We start from the raw sequence: 20,956 nt of genomic DNA on the forward strand, positions 1-20,956 counted from the left end.
CCACTCCACACAGGCGGTACACACTCAAATAGCACCTGACCCACTCCACACAGGCGGTACACACTCAAATAGCACCTGACCCACTCCACACAGGCGGTACACACTCATAGCACCTGACCCACTGCACACAGGCGGTACACACTCATAGCACCTGACCCACTGCACACAGGAGGTACACACTCAAATACCACCTGACCCACTGCGCACAGGCGGTACACACTCAAATACCACCTGACCCACTGCGCACAGGCGGTACACACTCATACCACCTGACCCACTGCACACAGGCGGTACACACTCAAATACCACCTGACCCACTGCGCACAGGCGGTACACACTCATACCACCTGACCCACTGCACACAGACGGTACATACTCAAATACCACCTGACCCACTCCGCACAGGCGGTACACACTCATAGCACCTGACCCACTGCGCACAGGCGGTACACACTCATAGCACCTGACTCACTACACACAGGCGGTACACACTCATAGCACCTGACCCACTGCACACAGGCGGTACACACTCAAATACCACCTGACCCCACTGCACACAGGCGGTACACACTCATAGCACCTGACTCACTACACACAGGCGGTACACACTCATAGCACCTGACCCACTCCACACAGGCGGTACACACTCAAATACCACCTGACCCACTGCACACAGGCGGTACACACTCATAGCACCTGACCCACTGCACACAGGCCTTACACACTCATAGCACCTGACTCACTACACACAGGCGGTACATACTCATAGCACCTGACTCACTACACACAGGCGGTACACACTCATAGCACCTGACTCACTACACACAGGCCTTACACACTCATAGCACCTGACTCACTCCACAGGCGGTACATACTCATAGCACCTGACTCACTACACACAGGCGGTACACACTCATAGCACCTGACTCACTACACACAGGCGGTACACACTCAAATAGCACCTGACCCACTCCACACAGGCGGTACACACTCAAATAGCACCTGACCCACTCCACACAGGCGGTACACACTCAAATAGCACCTGACCCACTCCACACAGGCGGTACACACTCATAGCACCTGACCCACTCCACACAGGCGGTACACACTCAAATAGCACCTGACCCACTCCACACAGGCGGTACACACTCATAGCACCTAACCCACTACACACAGGCGGTACACACTGAAATACCACCTGACCCACTGCACACAGGCGGTACACACTCAAATACCACCTGACCCACTCCACACAGGCGGTACACACTCAAATAGCACCTGACCCACTCCACACAGGCGTTACACACTCATAGCACCTGACCCACTCCACACAGGCGGTACACACTCATAGCACCTGACCCACTACACACAGGCGGTACACACTCATAGCACCTGACCCACTCCACACAAGCGGTACACACTCATAGCACCTGACCCACTCCACACAGGCGGTACACACTCAAATACCACCTGACCCACTCCACCCAGGCGGTACACACTCATAGCACCTGACCCACTCCACACAGGCGGTACACACTCAAATACCACCTGACCCACTCCACCCAGGCGGTACACACTCAAATACCACCTGACCCACTCCACACAGGCGGTACAACACTCAAATAGCACCTGACCCACTCCACACAGGCGGTACACACTCAAATAGCACCTGACCCACTCCACACAGGCGGTACACACTCATAGCACCTGACCCACTGCACACAGGCGGTACACACTCATAGCACCTGACCCACTGCACACAGGAGGTACACACTCAAATACCACCTGACCCACTGCGCACAGGCGGTACACACTCAACCACCACCTGACCCACTGCGCACAGGCGGTACACACTCAAATACCACCTGACCCACTGCGCACAGGCGGTACACACTCATACCACCTGACCCACTGCACACAGGCGGTACATACTCAAATACCACCTGACCCACTCCGCACAGGCGGTACACACTCATAGCACCTGACCCACTGCGCACAGGCGGTACACACTCATAGCACCTGACTCACTACACACAGGCGGTACACACTCATAGCACCTGACCCACTGCACACAGGCGGTACACACTCAAATACCACCTGACCCACTGCACACAGGCGGTACACACTCATAGCACCTGACCCACTGCACACAGGCCTTACACACTCATAGCACCTGACTCACTACACACAGGCGGTACATACTCATAGCACCTGACTCACTACACACAGGCGGTACAACACTCATAGCACCTGACTCACTACACACAGGCCTTACACACTCATAGCACCTGACTCACTCCACACAGGCGGTACATACTCATAGCACCTGACTCACTACACACAGGCGGTACACACTCATAGCACCTGACTCACTACACACAGGCGGTACACACTCAAATAGCACCTGACCCACTCCACACAGGCGGTACACACTCAAATAGCACCTGACCCACTCCACACAGGCGGTACACACTCATAGCACCTGACCCACTCCACACAGGCGGTACACACTCAAATAGCACCTGACCCACTCCACACAGGCGGTACACACTCATAGCACCTAACCCACTACACACAGGCGGTACACACTGAAATACCACCTGACCCACTGCACACAGGCGGTACACACTCAAATACCACCTGACCCACTCCACACAGGCGGTACACACTCAAATAGCACCTGACCCACTCCACACAGGCGTTACACACTCATAGCACCTGACCCACTCCACACAGGCGGTACACACTCATAGCACCTGACCCACTACACACAGGCGGTACACACTCATAGCACCTGACCCACTCCACACAAGCGGTACACACTCATAGCACCTGACCCACTCCACACAGGCGGTACACACTCAAATACCACCTGACCCACTCCAACCAGGCGGTACACACTCATAGCACCTGACCCACTCCACACAGGCGGTACACACTCAAATAGCACCTGACCGACTCCACACAGGCGGTACACACTCAAATACCACCTGACCCACTCCACCCAGGCGGTACACACTCATAGCACCTGACCCACTCCACACAGGCGGTACACACTCAAATACCACCTGACCCACTCCACACAGGCGGTACACACTCAAATACCACCTGACCCACTCCACACAGGCGGTACACACTCAAATAGCACCTGACCCACTCCACACAGGCGGTACACACTCAAATAGCACCTGACCCACTCCACACAGGCGGTATACACTCATAGCACCTGACCCACTGCACACAGGCGGTACACACTCATAGCACCTGACCCACTGCACACAGGAGGTACACACTCAAATACCACTTGACCCACTCCACCCAGGCGGTACACACTCAAATACCACCTGACCCACTCCACACAGGCGGTACACACTCATAGCACCTGACCCACTCCACACAGGCGGTACACACTCATAGCACCTGACCCACTCCACACAGGCGGTACACACTCAAATAGCACCTGACCCACTCCACACAGGCGGTACACACTCAAATACCACCTGACCCACTCCACCCAGGCGGTAAACACTCATAGCACCTGACCCACTGCACACAGGCGGTACACACTCATAGCACCTGACCCACTGCACACAGGCGGTACACACTCAAATACCACCTGACCAATGCCACACCACCCACAGGCGGTACACACTCAAATACCACCTGACCCACTCCACCCAGGCGGTAAACACTCATAGCACCTGACCCACTGCACACAGGCGGTACACACTCATAGCACCTGACCCACTGCACACAGGCGGTACACACTCAAATACCACCTGACCAATGCCACACCACCCACAGGCGGTACACACTCAAATACTATCTTACCTGCAAGTCCGATCACGTAATCTATGGGCTCCAATGCCCCCGGATCTATGTGGGGGAGACTACCACAGAATGAAGAACCCGATTACATAACCAGCACCAGCGGAGGCGTTGTATCACTGACAGTGTCGCTGCTCCTAGATGAGGTGGTGGTGACCGGCAGAAGCGCAGCGGATACAGATCACATTCCCCACAACCAGACGGACTGAATATGGATCTCTCTCTGAGGACCTTGCTGTAGACTTCGCCCAGCTCCACCTGATGGAGGCGCTCTCTGATCAGGTATTGGAATCTCATACATCTATATATTGCACACTTCACTATTATACGTTGCGGCTTATGTGCAGATGTTATTTATGATTTTTTTTTCTTTTAAGTATATTTACCTGTTTCTTTTTCATTCATTTTAGATGAAGTAATGGAGTTTGGTTGCTCACTCACCAGATGTAACCAACACACCTTTCGTTTGGAGAAGGAGCGTCCTCGCAGCTGACCATTATAGCTTTATTTCATTTTACATGTCCACCTGACGTAGATCCACAGCAGCGGTAATGTGGAAGACCTGGTGATACGGATTGCCAGAGGATCCACCAGTCCACTACACTCCAGCTGGAAACCGTTTGGGTACACGACTCCTCACAGACAGCAGTAGGGTGCACCATAAGTGATACGCTTGGGTGAGGACTCGTTGAGTACGGGCAAGTTTTCTAAAGGGTCTGGATGATTGGGTGGTCCTGCCAGGATCCAAGATGGCGATGGAGGATTTTCCATTGCTACAATAGCTCATAGGATCGGCTGTAGTGACACTCCCTAATCCCTCCTTATTGGTGCGCAGTACCAATGTGTACAGTGTACGGCATGGACACAGAACGTGGCCGAGCAGCCCCCTCCATTAACTACATGATTGCTGGACTTTCTATATTTGTATGAATTATGGACCAGAACATTCTGAATGGACATTATGTCTATATCATAAAAATGAAAGTCTGTCTGTCTGTCCTCTATAGACTTCCAAACGCCTAAACCGTTTGACCCCAAATTTGGCCCACAGATACATTGGGTGCCCGGGAAGGTTATTGCGAAGGTCCCGTCCCCGCCAGATGTACAGGAGGGGAGGGGGAAGAGCGGCGCCCCATAGAGATGAATGGGACAATCTTCACACTGCACACACAGGTGATACAATTAGCTGCAGCTCCCCAGCAGTAATGGCAGTTGGAAGCCTTAGCAACCAATAGGATTACTACTTTCATTTTCCCAGGAAACTGGAATCTGATTGGTTGCTAGGGCGGTTGCCTCACAACAGATCCACAGAAATAAATACAGTAAGGGTGCCTGCACACCTACCGGATCCGCAGCAGATTTCATGCTGCGAAACCAGCTGCGGATCCAGTGTCATTCAACTGTCTCTGTCAGTGTAAGTTACGCTCCCGCTGCCAAGGGGGTTAATTTACACTCTCGCAGCGGGATGTCAATATAGTATGAATTGTCATAGGGTTGAATGACACGGGATGCGGTAGGTGTGAAGGCACCCTAACAGTATACAGTGTATCCAGTAAGGGTCTTACCTGCCGGGTGGTGGTGTTGGGGAATGTATACCGAAAGAGTGTTAGGGAATGTATTCAGCATGGGGGCTACCTGAAGGGGGAGTGTATACAGCATGGGGGCTACCTGAAGGGGGGAGTGTATACAGCATGGGGGCTACCTGCAGGGGGGGAGTGTATTCAGCATGGGGGCTACCCACAGGGGGAGTGTTTACAGTTTGGCTATTAGGTATTTAGGATGTTTAAAGTTTTTAGTTTATTTCTAACCTACAATTTACATAACAGAACTGTCGGGGTATATAGCGTATAAAGGGTATATAGGGCTCCTGGCGATTTCCCCTTAAACAAAACAAACAAGGACATAGCTTGGCCTCCTGGGCGACCTTGGAACAAATCTAATTAACACATGGACACTTTATACCCGGGCAGCACCGGGGTACATTTTCTAGTATACTATATGCACTATATTCATACTCACCTGTATATGGGTTTTTATGGTAATAAGTGGGATTACACTATGAATGAGTATGATGTCGAATGATTAGTAGGCTGTCCTACTGTGTGTTACATACCCGCCCCATACTGATCACTATATACGTGTCACCTCCCCCCCACCACACACACTATATACGTGTCACCTCCTCCCCACCACACACACTATATAAGTGTCACCTCCCCCCCACCACTCACGCTATATACGTGTCACCTCCCCCCCACCCCACACGCTAAATACGTGTCACCTCCCCCCCACCACACACGCTATGTCACCTCCCCCACACACACTATATACGTGTCACCTCCCCCCCACCACACACACTATATACGTGTCACCTCCTCCCCACCACACACACTATATACGTGTCACCTCCCCCCCACCACACACACTATATAAGTGTCACCTCCCCCCCACCACACACTATATACGTGTCACCTCCTCCCCACCACACACACTATATACATGTCACCTCCTCCCCACCACACACGCTATATAAGTGTCACCTCCCCCCCACCACTCACGCTATATACGTGTCACCTCCCCCCCACCCCACACGCTAAATACGTGTCACCTCCCCCCCACCACACACGCTATATATGTCACCTCCCCCACACACACTATATACGTGTCACCTCCTCCCCACCACACACTATATACGTGTCACCTCCCCCTCACCACACATGCTATATACGTGTCACCTCCCCCTCACCACACACACTATATACGTGTCACCTCCTCCCCACCACACACACTATATACGTGTCACCTCCTCCCCACCACACACACTATATAAGTGTCACCTCCCCCCACCACACACACTATATACGTGTCACCTCCCCCCCACCACACACACTATATACGTGTCACCTCCCCCCACCACACACTATATACATGTCACCTCCTCCCCACCACACACACTATATACGTGTCACCTCCCCCCACCACACACACTATATACGTGTCACCTCCCCCCCACCACACACGCTATATACGTGTCACCTCCTCCCCACCACACACGCTATATACGTGTCACCTCCTCCCCCACCACACACGCTATATACGTGTCACCTCCTCCCCCACCACACACGCTATATACGTGTCACCTCCTCCCCACCACACACGCTATATACGTGTCACCTCCTCCCCACCACACACGCTATATACGTGTCACCTCCTCCCCACCACACACGCTATATACGTGTCACCTCCTCCCCACCACACACGCTATATACGTGTCACCTCCCCCCCACCACACACACTATATACATGTCACCTTCTCCCCCACCACACACACTATATACATGTGACCTCCGCAGGGTGCGGCAGCCATCACAGACATTGGACCTTCTTATCTTATCTCCATCCTGATGCCGGTTGTTACCCCCATGGTGTCTGCCCCCCCCTGCTGTAGGTGACACCGGTGTCATAGTCTGTTAGGAGCCTGGACCTTGTCACCGCCAGATACTCACCGCCTGTGCCACCTCCTGATTGGCTCGCTGCCGCCGCAGGTCTGACCTTATGAACCCTGCAACGGAGAGAAGAGAGGTAACAGAGGGGGTCGGGACCCCCAGTATAGAGGAGGAGGGAAGGCTGTGGGCTATAGGAGACCCCCGGTATATAGGAGGAGGGAAGGCTGTGGGCTATAGGAGACCCCCGGTATATAGGAGGAGGGAAGGCTGTGGGCTGTAGGAGACCCCCGGTATATAGGAGGAGGGAAGGCTGTGGGCTGTAGGAGACCCCCGGTATATAGGAGGAGGGAAGGCTGTGGGCTATAGGAGACCCCCGGTATATAGGAGGAGGGAAGGCTGTGGGCTGTAGGAGACCCCCGGTATATAGGAGGAGGGAAGGCTGTGGGCTATAGGAGACCCCCGGTATATAGGAGGAGGGAAGGCTGTGGGCTGTAGGAGACCCCCGGTATATAGGAGGAGGGAAGGCTGTGGGCTATAGGAGACCCCCGGTATATAGGAGGAGGGAAGGCTGTGGGCTGTAGTAGACCCCCGGTATATAGGAGGAGGGAAGGCTGTGGGCTGTAGGAGACCCCCGGTATATAGGAGGAGGGAAGGCTGTGGGCTGTAGGAGACCCCCGGTATATAGGAGGAGGGAAGGCTGTGGGCTGTAGGAGACCCCCGGTATATAGGAGGAGGGAAGGCTGTGGGCTATAGGAGACCCCCGGTATATAGGAGGAGGGAAGGCTGTGGGCTATAGGAGACCCCCGGTATATAGGAGGAGGGAAGGCTGTGGGCTATAGGAGACCCCCGGTATATAGGAGGAGGGAAGGCTGTGGGCTGTAGGAGACCCCCGGTATATAGGAGGAGGGAAGGCTGTGGGCTATAGGAGACCCCCGGTATATAGGAGGAGGGAAGGCTGTGGGCTGTAGTAGACCCCCGGTATATAGGAGGAGGGAAGGCTGTGGGCTATAGGAGACCCCCGGTATATAGGAGGAGGGAAGGCTGTGGGCTGTAGGAGACCCCCGGTATATAGGAGGAGGGAAGGCTGTGGGCTGTAGGAGACCCCCGGTATATAGGAGGAGGGAAGGCTGTGGGCTATAGGAGACCCCCGGTATATAGGAGGAGGGAAGGCTGTGGGCTGTAGAAGACCCCCGGTATATAGGAGGAGGGAAGGCTGTGGGCTATAGGAGACCCCCCAGTATTGACACCCCCATGTACCAGTGATGATGGCGCCGATCAGGAGGAAGCAGCACAAGAAGATGTTTCCGGCCTGAATCCCAAACCGATCTAGGATCTGACCCTGAGCTGTGGTGAAGATGAGACCGAAGACCTGCAAAGAGAGGGACAGCTGTAATCAGGGACGGAGGAGGACGAGGACGACCCCGGAGGAGGAGGAAAGAAAGCAGAGACCCCCGGTGTGGAGGACACATAGGCGGATACTTATTGTCTCATAGCTGTGATTTTTCATTCATTTTTGTTTTTTTCTTATGTTTGGAGAATTTATGAATAATTGGGAGCGGCAGGCGGTGTTATATAATAAGCCCAGATTATACACAAAGCCAACAGGTTATAAAAAATGGCATCTAATAAATCCGCACACGTGGAATACTGATCCCCACCAAAAATCATGACCCCTGACCTCTCTATACTGATCTGCAGAAGATTGCTCTGTCCTCTCAGCAGTATATCCTGCAGAGTATCGCACCTTTCTGCTCTGGATAAAGTTCACAGGCTAATCGTTGTCCGGGGAATGTCAGCTATGTGTAATCTGTAATCCTCCTGTGCCGGCCTCCGCCGCATGTCCTGTGTTCCATCTTGCTCTGGCTCTATTATAATGCGGTTCACTGTTCCCCAGACAGAGGAAAAAACACCACCACTACCGAACCGACAAACCACGTGACCCCGCCCCTAAGCATGACCCCCAACAAACCTACGTGAACCCACCCTTAAGTCTTGCCCGAAACAACCGACAAACCATGTGACCCAGCCCCTAAGCATGACCCCCAACAAACCTACGTGAACCCGCCCCTAAGTCTTGCCCGAAACAACCGACAAACCATGTGCCCCAGCCCCTAAGCATGACCCCCAACAAACCTACGTCAACCCACCCCTAAGTCTTGCCCGAAACAACCGACAAACCATGTGCCCCAGCCCCTAAGCATGACCCCCAACAAACCTACGTCAACCCACCCCTAAGTCTTGCCCGAAACAACCAACAAACCATGTGACCCAGCCCCTAAACCTGACCCCAACCCAACAGAAAAACCACGTGACCCCACCCCTAAGCATGACTGCTACCGAACCGACAAAACACGTGACCCCGCCCCTAAGCCTGACCCCAACCAACAAATTACGTGACGCCGCCCCTAAGCCTGACCCCAACCAACAAACCATGTGACCCCACCCCTAAGCCTGACCCCAACCAACAAACCATGTGACCCCCACCCCTAAGCCTGACGCCAACCCAACAGAAAAACCACATGAACCCGCTCCTAAGCATGATCCCTCAACTGACAAAGCAAGTAACCGCATCCTTAAAGGGGTACTCTGGCGCTGATTTAAAAAAAAAACAAAAACAGTAGTTACTCACCAATAATGATGTTTCCACGAAACAGGACGGCACCATGAAGAGAGGGACCCCGCCCCCAGGGACAGGAAATCTAGACTATAAAAAGATTAGGCCCTCCTCTCATCCTCCTCAGAGAGCCATGGTTAGTACAAGGATTACAATTAACCCTTTGAGGACAGGCCCAAAATGACCCAGTGGACCGCGCAAATTTTGATCTTAGTGTTTTTGTTTTCCCCTCCTCCCCTTCTAAGAGCTCCAGCACTCTCAGTTTTCTATCTACAGGCCATGTAAGTGCTTGTTTGTTACAGGAATAGTTGTACTGTGTAATGGCGTCTTTTACCATAACATGTATGACGGAACCCCAAATATATTATTTATGAAGATGTAAAAAAGAATGCAATATGGTAACGTTTGGGGGGTTCCTGTGTCTACGTAATGCACTATATGGTAACAGCGACATGATACCATTATTCTATAGGTCAGTCCGAACACAACCATATGCAGGTTACACAGATTCTCTAATGTTATATATATTTTTTTTATGAAATCCTTTTTTTTGGCAATTAAATATTAATAAAATGGGCCTATTGTGACGCTTATAACGGTTTTATTTTTTCACCTATGAGGCTGTATGGGGGGGTCATTTTTTCCGCCATGATCTCTAGTTTTTATTAATACCATATTTGTGAAGATCGGACGTTTTGATCATTTTTTATTGATTTTTTTAATATATAATGTAACATAAAATCTGTAATCTGCGCACTTTTTCCCTCTTTTCATCTACGCCGTTCACCGATCACAATGGCGCTTGTTATATTTTAATAGATCGGACAATTACGCACGCTACGGTATATTATATGTTTATCTATTTTTATATGTTTTATTTATATAGTGGGAAAGGGGGGTGATTTAGACTTTTATTGGGGGAGGGGCTTTGGGGTAGTGTAATAATGTTTTGAACTTTTTTTTTTTACACATTTGAAGTCCCTTTGGGGGATTTGTACATACACTACTCTGATTTCTACACTGACCATTGCTATGCCATAGGCCTAGCATTGATCAGTGTTATCGGCGATCTGCTCATTGAGTCTGCCTGTGGCCATAGGCATAGCATTGATCAGTGTTATCGGCGATCTGCTCATTGAGCCTGCCTGTGGCCATAGGCATAGCATTGATCAGTGTTATCGGCGATCTGCTCATTGAGCCTGCCTGTGGCCATAGGCCTAGCATTGATCAGTTTTATCGGCGATCTGCTCATTGAGCCTGCCTGTGGCCATAGGCATAGCATTGATCAGTGTTATCGGCGATCTGCTCATTGAGCCTGCCTGTGGCCATAGGCCTAGCATTGATCAGTGTTATCGGCGATCTGCTCATTGAGCCTGCCTGTGGCCATAGGCCTAGCATTGATCAGTGTTATTGGCGATCTGCTCATTGAGCCTGCCTGTGGCCATAGGCATAGCATTGATCAGTGTTATCGGCGATCTGCTCATTGCGCCTGCCTGTGGCCATAGGCATAGCATTGATCAGTGTTATCGGCGATCTGCTCATTGAGCCTGCCTGTGGCCATAGGCCTAGCATTGATCAGTGTTATCGGCGATCTGCTCATTGCGCCTGCCTGTGGCCATAGGCCTAGCATTGATCAGTGTTATCGGCGATCTGCTCATTGAGCCTGCCTGTGGCCATAGGCATAGCATTGATCAGTGTTATCGGCGATCTGCTCATTGAGCCTGCCTGTGGCCATAGGCATAGCATTGATCAGTGTTATCGGCGATCTGCTCATTGAGCCTGCCTGTGGCCATAGGCCTAGCATTGATCAGTGTTATCGGCGATCTGCTCATTGCGCCTGCCTGTGGCCATAGGCATAGCATTGATCAGTGTTATCGGCGATCTGCTCATTGAGCCTGCCTGTGGCCATAGGCCTAGCATTGATCAGTTTTATCGGCGATCTGCTCATTGAGCCTGCCTGTGGCCATAGGCATAGCATTGATCAGTGTTATCGGCGATCTGCTCATTGAGCCTGCCTGTGCAGGCTTAGTGTAGCAGATCGCCGATCGGACCGCACGGAGGCAGGTAAGAGACCTCCGGCAGTCCTTTTCAACGATCGGGACCCCCGCAGTCACACTGCGGGGGTCCCGATCGGTTAGTGACAGGGGACTCCCCTGTCAATTACACTTAAACGCCGCAATCGCGCCGCAATCGCGGCGTTTAAGGGGTTAATGACACGCGGCAGCGCGATCGCTGCAGCGTGTCATTACCGGTGAGGTCCCGGCTGCTGTTTGCAGCCGGCCCCCATCTGCTATGAGGCGCGCTCCGCTCCGGAGCGCGCTTCATAGCGGGAGAAACACCCAGGACGTAAGGTTACGTCATGGGTCGTCTGGGGACAGACTTCCATGACGTAACCCTACGTCCAGGGTCGTCTAGGGGTTAAAGGGGTAGTTTAACTTTTAATCACTAAATAACACACATTACAAAGTTAAAGGACAAGTGCCATGAAAAACTTTTTCCCAGTAATTGAAGCACATTACAAAGTTATATAACTCTGTAATTTGCTTCAATCACCTATCTGCCTCCCTTCCCTGTCTTTTCCCCCCTCCACCCCCCACCAGAAGTGTCCTGACTCACACAGACCTGATTACTGTCGTCACCAAGCTCATCTCTCAGCTCCTTCTCCTGTTACACTAGCCTCCCCCCTCCCCTGCCTTGTCAGGTGACTCAGCTTGCTCAGCTCCCATTGGCTGAACAACTGCAAGCCATCACTTGGACTGGGGAGGGGGGGGGGGCTGCTGTAACAGGAGCTAGAGCAGCCCTCCTGCTGATGACTCATCCTCACAAGAAGGAGCTGCCTGTTGATGGTGACGACAGTAATCAGGTCTGTGTGAGTCAGGACACTTCCTGCTGGGGGGTGGAGGGGGGAAAAGACAGGGAAGGGAGGCAGATAGGTGATTGTAATATGCTTCAATTACTGGGAAAAAGTTTTTCATGGCACTTGTCCTTTAACTGTGCATAACTGTGCTCAGCCAATCGTGGCTAAGCAGCTGAGGACGCGGCAGAGGGGGCGGCCGACATGAGGGACGGCTGGAGCGGTTCGGCCGGCCTCCCGAAGATGACTTTGTCGACACAAGATGGCGGCTGGCGTCGACAGCGAACACGTAAGTATAATGCACCAACACTTCTGTGGTGGGGGGGAACACAGGGAAGGGGGCCATTCACTTATACAACTTTTTAAGTGTGTTATTTAACTTTGTAATGTGTGTTATTTAGTGAATTAAAGTTAGACACCGCACTACCCCTTTAAAGCACCTTCACCAAACTTTTTTTTTTATTTTCTATGCACACCTCGTGACAGCGTGAGAAGTCACCCAAGGGTGGGAATGTGGTGGTGCCATCATGTTTTGAGGAAACATCATTATCGGTGAGATACAACTGTTTTCCCCATCAACATGACAGCACCATGGAGAGAATACCAGAGAAAACGCCCTATTCCACGGAACAATTATCAGACGTATTCGGCCGATAATCGTCCTGTGGAATTGACAGCAACGATCAACCAACATAGTTAAAGTCAGCTGATCGTTGCAGTCGTTTGTTTTTCAACATGTTGAAAAACTAACGACTGATACAGCAACGATCTGCTGCGGTGAGTCCGTGGAATAAGAGCGTCGGCAGCAGACGCTGCTGTATCCTATGGGCTGCCCGGATGATCAGCCATCATCTGGGCAGCCCCCCCCCCACAGCTCCTCCCGCCCCCCTCGTAGAATAGCGGCAGCAGTGAGCGGGGAACGAGGAGCAAACAAGCGCTAATTACGCTCGTTTGGTCCTGTCAGTCGACCCATGGAATAGCGCCAAAAGAAACACATTGGGGGGGGGGGGGACAATGGCCTGAAGAACTTTTCTACCAAAGGCAACACCCAAAGAGTCCGCAAGATCTTATCTGTAAGGCCGGAAGAAAGTGTGGGGTTAAGACCAAACCGCCGCCCTACAAATCAGAGAAATAGAAGCGTCACTCTTCTCAGCCCAGGAAGTAGCTATTGCCCGGGTAGAGTGGGCTCGAGGTGGAGATACTCCCGCTATGGAGTAACAGGAACAAATGGCCTGTCTTATCCACCTGGCAATGGAGCCGCTGCTTGCCTTAACACCCTATTCCACGGGCCGACTGACAGGAGCAAAGGGGCCAGTCTGCTGGCCCTTATGAAAGAAAAGGCTCGACTTGCCTGTTTTGTCCGGTCGCAAACAGGTCCACGACCGGTTTTCCCCATAGGCCCATTATCATCGGTAAAATTACTGGGTTCAGCTGCCATTCTCCCTGATGTAATTGGTGGTGGCTCAGGAAGTCTGCCCTCGTGTTCAGGATCCCCTTCAGGTGCAAATGAAAAGATATCATAAGACAGGTTAAGCAATCCCCACATTTTAGTTGTACCCTGCCTATGAATTACGGACACTGTAGTGGAGTTGTCAGACATAATTTTAGTGTCCGTATTGCCAACAAAATCCTTTGCTGCCAGCAAGTCATGGTGAACCACAGCTAGTAAGTGTCCTGTGCTGCCCAGGAGCCCTGGAAGTTTGAAAGGTCTAGATCTGCCCTCACCCCCAGGGACAGGCATCAGTGGTAATAACCTTTATGGTGCGTTCACACCTACAGGATCTGCAGCTGATTTTCTGCAGCAGATTTCATTTAAATAACTGAACACAGCATCAAATCTGCTGCAGATCCTGTAGGTGTGAACGCACCCTTAGGGATTTAGTAACCCAACTTGACTCTGATGATAAATTAGATCTTGTGAGCCACCAAGAAAAACTGTCCAAGGTCTTTTGGGACACGATTAACTTTCTGTCCAGATCAGGAGAACCGTCCCAGATGGACAGGAGTTCTGCCAAGAGTTCTGCCGGGAGTGGCCAGGAGTTGTGCCGGGAGTGGCCAGGAGTTCTGCCGGGAGTGGCCAGGAGTTCTGCCGGGAGTGGCCAGGAGTTCTGCCGGGAGTGGCCAGGAGTTGTGCCGGGAGTGGCACGGAGTTGTGCCGGGAGTGGCACGGAGTTGTGCCGGGAGTGGCACGGAGCCCAGGGCAGTGCAGCTATAGCGGCTGGGAAAAGATCAAGAAGGGACATCACCTTTCTTATGGATCTTCTTGGGTTTTGAACCAGTGACCTTACGGCTTCCTCCAGTTTCTGAATTTTCTCCTCTGGTAGAAAGGATTTTTGGACCACTGAGTCCACTATTATTCCCAGAAACGTCCTCCTTGTTGCCGGCACTAGAGAGGACTTCTCCTTGTCTATGATCCGGCCCAGCTTCTGCACTATGAATAGAGTTCCATTGTTTTCAGTTTCTCACTGGCTTCCGCTACAAGGAGAAAATCGTCCAGATATGGAACAAATAACCCCCCCCCCCCCCCCCCTCCTCTCTTATGTGGGCGGCCATCTCTGAAACAATCTTTAGGAAGACACTTGGAGCAATTGAAATGGCGAACGGTAAGGCTCTGACCTACAGTTGTAGAAGTGAATTGTTCACCCAGATTGCCCTCCCCAATAGTGCCCAAATAGTAGCCAGCCCTCCCCCATAGTGCCCAAATAGTAGCCAGCCCTCCCCAATAGTGCCCAAATAGTAGCCAGCCCTCCCCATAGTCTCCTATAGTAGCCAGCCCTCCCTATAGTCTCTTATATAGTAGCCAGCCCTCCCCAGTAATCTCATATAGTAGCCAGTCCTCCCCAGTCACTGAGCAGCCTCTTGTAACTGCAGGGAAAACACTTCCTGCGGCCACAAGAGTGAAGAGAAGAGGAGACGCCCGGATCCAGGAGAGTATACGTTTTTTTTTTTTTGTGTTGTATGCTGTATGGGAGGGGGATCACACAGCGGGGGCCTATGAAAACGGGGGGGGGGGGGGGGGGAAGCACACAGGGGGTCTATATATAACTGGGGCAACACACAGGGGGTCTATATATAACTGGGGGCAGAACACAAGGGGTCTATATAACTGGTGGCAGCACACAGGGGGTCTATATATAACTGGGGGAGCACACAGGGGGCTATAAATAACTGGGAGAGCGCACAGGGGGGGCTATATATAACTGGGGGTGCACACAGGGGGCTATATATAACTGGGAGAGCACACAGGGGGCTATATATAACTGGGAGAGCACACAGGGGGGCTATATATAACTGGGGGAGCACACAGGGGGTCTACAAATAATTGGGAGAGCCCACAGGGGGTCTATATATAACCGGGGCAGCACATAGGGGGGCTATATATAACTGGGGGAGCACACAGGGGGCTATATATAACTGGGGGAGCACACAGGGGGTTATATATAACTGGGGGAGCACACAGGGGGTCTATATAGAATATTAGGGGAGCACACATGGGGTCTATATATAACTGGGAGCAGCACATAGGGGGTCTATATATAACCGGGGCAGCACACAGGGGGGCTATATATAACTGGGGGAACACACAGGGGATCTATATATAATTGGGGGAGCACATAGGGGATCTATATATAACTGGGGCAGCACACAGGGGGGCTATATAACTGGGGGAGCACACAAGAAGATCGTTGCTGTATCAGTCGTTCGTTTTCCAACATGTTGAAAAAGAAACGACTGCAAAAGATCAGCTGACATGAACGATGTCGGCTGATCGTTGCCTTCTATTCCACGGGACTATCAGCCGAATACGGCCAATAATGGTGGAGTAGGGCCTTTAGAAATAAGCGCTGAGATAATATTATGTACAGGGAAAACTCTTTGCGTCTTACAGATTTGGGTTCCTTGGTCTCCTCTGACTCCATGGTGGCTCTCACTAATATCCTCTAGAGAAACCAGAGGTTTTCCCCCAACGTCTAAATCAGAGTAATCGGAAGCCTCAGCCCCCGAACCTTCTCTAGAGATAAGTCCTTCTTCCTCAGAGCCAGAAATAGCCACTAAAGGAGCTCTGGAGGGACCTGGAACCTCATCCTGAGAAGGGGGAGGAATAACCGCTGGTGGTAAAAGAGGAGGAGGAGGCACAATATCCTTCAGATCATCTTTAAGAGATGAGATAATAGCCCGGTCCCAAACAGCGACACCGCGCCCGGGAGGAAATGGTGAGTCGGGCTTTTTATACTCAAGGTTTCCTGTCCCTGGGGGCGGGGTCCCTCTCTCCATGGTGCCATCATGTTGATGGGAAGAAAAACAAAAACAATCAATATAGTTTTCCCACTTACCCTCCGGAGTCTGTCTCAGTTTATATTTCCCGCTGTCTGCAGGTCCCTGAACCTCCAGTTGGTGTCTTCATTTTTCTTTACTTCCTGGTTTGGGATTTCCCATGATGCTTGTTCAGCCAATCAGAGCTGAGCAACCTTAATCATCTGACAAAGGGAGGCTGGCCTAACAGGGCTTAGACCCGCCTCCCTCTTGATGATGTCATTATCACAAAATGGCTGCCACAGAGCAGCCTGGGGTCACCAGTCATTAGGTAAGAATGAGTTTACTTTACTTCCTAGTGGAGGGAGAGGCAGATAGGTGACTGAAGCATATTACAGGTATATAACTTTGTAATGTGTTTCAATTACTGGGAAAAAGCTTTTCGCTGGAGTACCCCTTTAAGAAGGACCACAACCTAACTGACAATCCGCTCGACTCCCACCCTTTATGTACACCCACAACCCAATGAATGCGCTGTCTGAAGCTACTATATAAATATATATATATATATATATATATATATATATATATATATAATCATACACACACACACACACACAGTATATATAAACAATGGTACCTTGGTTTAAGAGTAACTTGGTATAAGAGCTCACAGTTTTTCAAAATTGTGACTTGGTGTAAGAGCATTGCTTTGGTGTAAGAGCTCCCTGTACTGGGTGGGAGGGGGAGTGGGGGAGGGGCATGGTCTGCATAGCGGGGTCTACAGCCCTGTACTCTGACCCAGGAAGTCTCCCTCACCTTCCAAATCATAGCAGATCCACTTCAGGCTGGGGCTTACATCAGGGGACAGGACTATGGAGGTAATCTCTCCATAGCTGTAACCCCTCCCTCCCCGGACAGAGAGCGCTGTATGTATGTGCCCACATCTGTCCTGCTCATTCCTTCCTGCTCCCTGCAGTCTCTGTCCGCCCTTGTGTTTCCCATCCTCTCCATTACTGTACAGTAACTTATAATATCACAGATTCTGCTGTTTCTCATTGTTTCATCTGTTTCACGTTATTCAGAATAATTAATTATTTTTGGGGGATGGAACCAATTGTCTGCATTTCTATGATTACTTATGGGAAAATATACACCACTGTGTGTGTGATTATATATATATATATACACACACATACATATCGCCTGACAGTGTCACCTGGAGGATGTACACATATACTGTATACAGCTCCACTTACCTGAGCCGACACATTTAGGAGTCCAGACGATGTTCCCTCCGATTCTGGATGCGTTAACTCTGCAGCAAACTCAAAGCCCAGAGGAAGATACCCGGTCATGAAGAACCTGCGGGGGAGGGACAGTCATCTCCCTGACCCCCAAGTACCTCAACACCCCCCACTACTCCATCCTCCCCGCACTCACCCCAGACAGCCAGCGGTGATGAAGATGATCCAGAGGTGGCCGAGATCCAAAGTGAACGTGAACACTACCATCCCCACTAGCGAGAAGACGTACACGCCCAGGGTGGTCTGCCTGAGGGAGAGGCCATGACACACTGAGCAGCCGACACACAAATCTCAGCTCCCCCCTCCCAGGACACTGAGACCCCCAACCCCTCACACTCACCCACCTCCGCTCCTCACACTCATCCCTCCCCTCACACTCATCCCTCCCCCCTACTCACACTCATCCCTGGCCCATCCTCACACTCATCCCACCCCTCTCCTCACACTCATCCCACCCCTCTCCTCACACTCATCCCACCCCTCTCCTCACACTCATCCCACCCCTCTCCTCACACTCATCCCTCCCCCATCCTCACACTCATCCCTCCCCCATCCTCACACTCATCCCTCCCCCATCCTCACACCCCTCTCCTCACACTCATCCCACCCCTCTCACACTCATCCCACCCCTCTCCTCACACTCATCCCACCCCCATCCTCACACTCATCCCACCCCTCTCCTCACACTCATCCCACCCCTCTCCTCACACTCATCCCTCCCCCCTCTCCTCACACTCATCCCACCCCCATCCTCACACTCATCCCTCCCCTCTCCTCACACTCATCCCACCCCTCTCCTCACACTCATCCCACCCCTCTCCTCACACTCATCCCACCCCTCTCCTCACACTCATCCCACCCCCCTCCTCACACTCGTCCCTCCCCTCTCCTCACACTCGTCCCTCCCCCCTCCTCACACTCGTCCCTCCCCCATCCTCACACTCGTCCCTCCCCCATCCTCACACTCGTCCCTCCCCCATCCTCACACTCGTCCCTCCCCCATCCTCACACTCGTCCCACCCTTTTCCTCACACTCATCCCTCCCCATCCTCACACTCATCCCTCCCTCCACCCACCCAACCCTCTCCTCACACTCACCCCACCCCTCTCCTCACAGTCATCCCACCCCTCACACTCATCCCACCCCCATCCTCACACTCATCCCACCCCTCTCCTCACACTCATCCCTCCCCTCACACTCATTCCACCCCTTTCCTCACTCATCCCACCCCTCTCCTCACACTCATCCCTCCCCCATCCTCACACTCATCCCACCCCTCTCCTCACACTCATCCCTCCCCCCTCCTCACACTCATCCCACCCCTCTCCTCACACTCATCCCTCCCCCCTACTCACACTCATCCCTGGACCATCCTCACACTCATCCCACCCCTCTCCTCACACTCATCCCACCCCTCTCCTCACACTCATCCCACCCCTCTCCTCACACTCATCCCACCCCTCTCCTCACACTCATCCCACCCCTCTCCTCACACTCATCCCTCCCCTCTCCTCACACTCATCCCTCCCCTCTCCTCACACTCATCCCACCCCCATCCTCAAACTCATCCCACCCCTCTCCTCACACTCATCCCACCCCCATCCTCACACTCATCCCTCCCCTCACACTCATCCCACCCCCATCCTCACACTCATCCCTTCCCTCACACTCACCCCACCCCTCACACTCGTCCCTCCCCCATCCTCACACTCGTCCCTCCCCCATCCTCACACTCATCCCACCCCTTTCCTCACACTCATCCCTCCCCCATCCTCACACTCATCCCTCCCCTCACACTCACCCCAACCCTCTCCTCACACTCACCCCACCCCTCTCCTCACAGTCATCCCACCCCTCACACTCATCCCACCCCCATCCTCACACTCATCCCACCCCTCTCCTCACACTCATCCCTCCCCTCACACTCATTCCACCCCTTTCCTCACTCATCCCACCCCTCTCCTCACACTCATCCCTCCCCCATCCTCACACTCATCCCACCCCTCTCCTCACACTCATCCCTCCCCCCTACTCACACTCATCCCACCCCTCTCCTCACACTCATCCTCCCCCCTACTCACACTCATCCCTGGACCATCCTCACACTCATCCCACCCCTCTCCTCACACTCATCCCACCCCTCTCCTCACACTCATCCCACCCCGCTCCTCACACTCATCCCACCCCTCTCCTCACACTCATCCCTCCCCTCTCCTCACACTCATCCCTCCCCTCTCCTCACACTCATCCCACCCCCATCCTCAAACTCATCCCACCCCTCTCCTCACACTCATCCCACCCCCATCCTCACTCATCCCTCCCCTCACACTCATCCCCCCCCATCCTCACACTCATCCCTTCCCTCACACTCACCCCACCCCTCACACTCATCCCTCCCCTCTCCTCACACTCATCCCACCCCTCTCCTCACACTCATCCCACCCCTCTCCTCACACTCATCCCACCCCTCTCCTCACACTCATCCCTCCCCTCTCCTCACACTCATCCCTCTCCTCTCCTCACACTCATCCCTCTCCTCACACTCATCCCTCTCCTCACACTCATCCCTCTCCTCACACTCATCCCTCTCCTCACACTCATCCCTCTCCTCACACTCATCCCTCTCCTCACACTCATCCCTCTCCTCACACT

The 20,956-nt window shown here is 52.4% G+C and overlaps 1 protein-coding gene across 1 annotated transcript in view; it reads right to left on the reverse strand.

The window, feature by feature from the left end:
• The window catches only part of FLVCR2 (FLVCR choline and putative heme transporter 2), a 29,724-nt gene that overhangs the window by 6,869 nt on the left and 1,899 nt on the right, over positions 1-20,956 (reverse strand). Inside the window, exons 3-6 of the mRNA XM_069949707.1 lie at positions 18,440-18,572; positions 18,256-18,361; positions 8,532-8,643; positions 7,335-7,390 (exon numbers count right to left, since the gene is read on the reverse strand). Coding sequence (XP_069805808.1) covers positions 7,335-7,390; positions 8,532-8,643; positions 18,256-18,361; positions 18,440-18,572 — 407 coding nt within the window. The remainder of the gene's footprint in view (positions 1-7,334; positions 7,391-8,531; positions 8,644-18,255; positions 18,362-18,439; positions 18,573-20,956) is intronic.

Source organism: Dendropsophus ebraccatus, chromosome 13 (genome assembly GCF_027789765.1).
Source record: "Dendropsophus ebraccatus isolate aDenEbr1 chromosome 13, aDenEbr1.pat, whole genome shotgun sequence".
Lineage (NCBI taxonomy): Eukaryota > Metazoa > Chordata > Amphibia > Anura > Hylidae > Dendropsophus > Dendropsophus ebraccatus.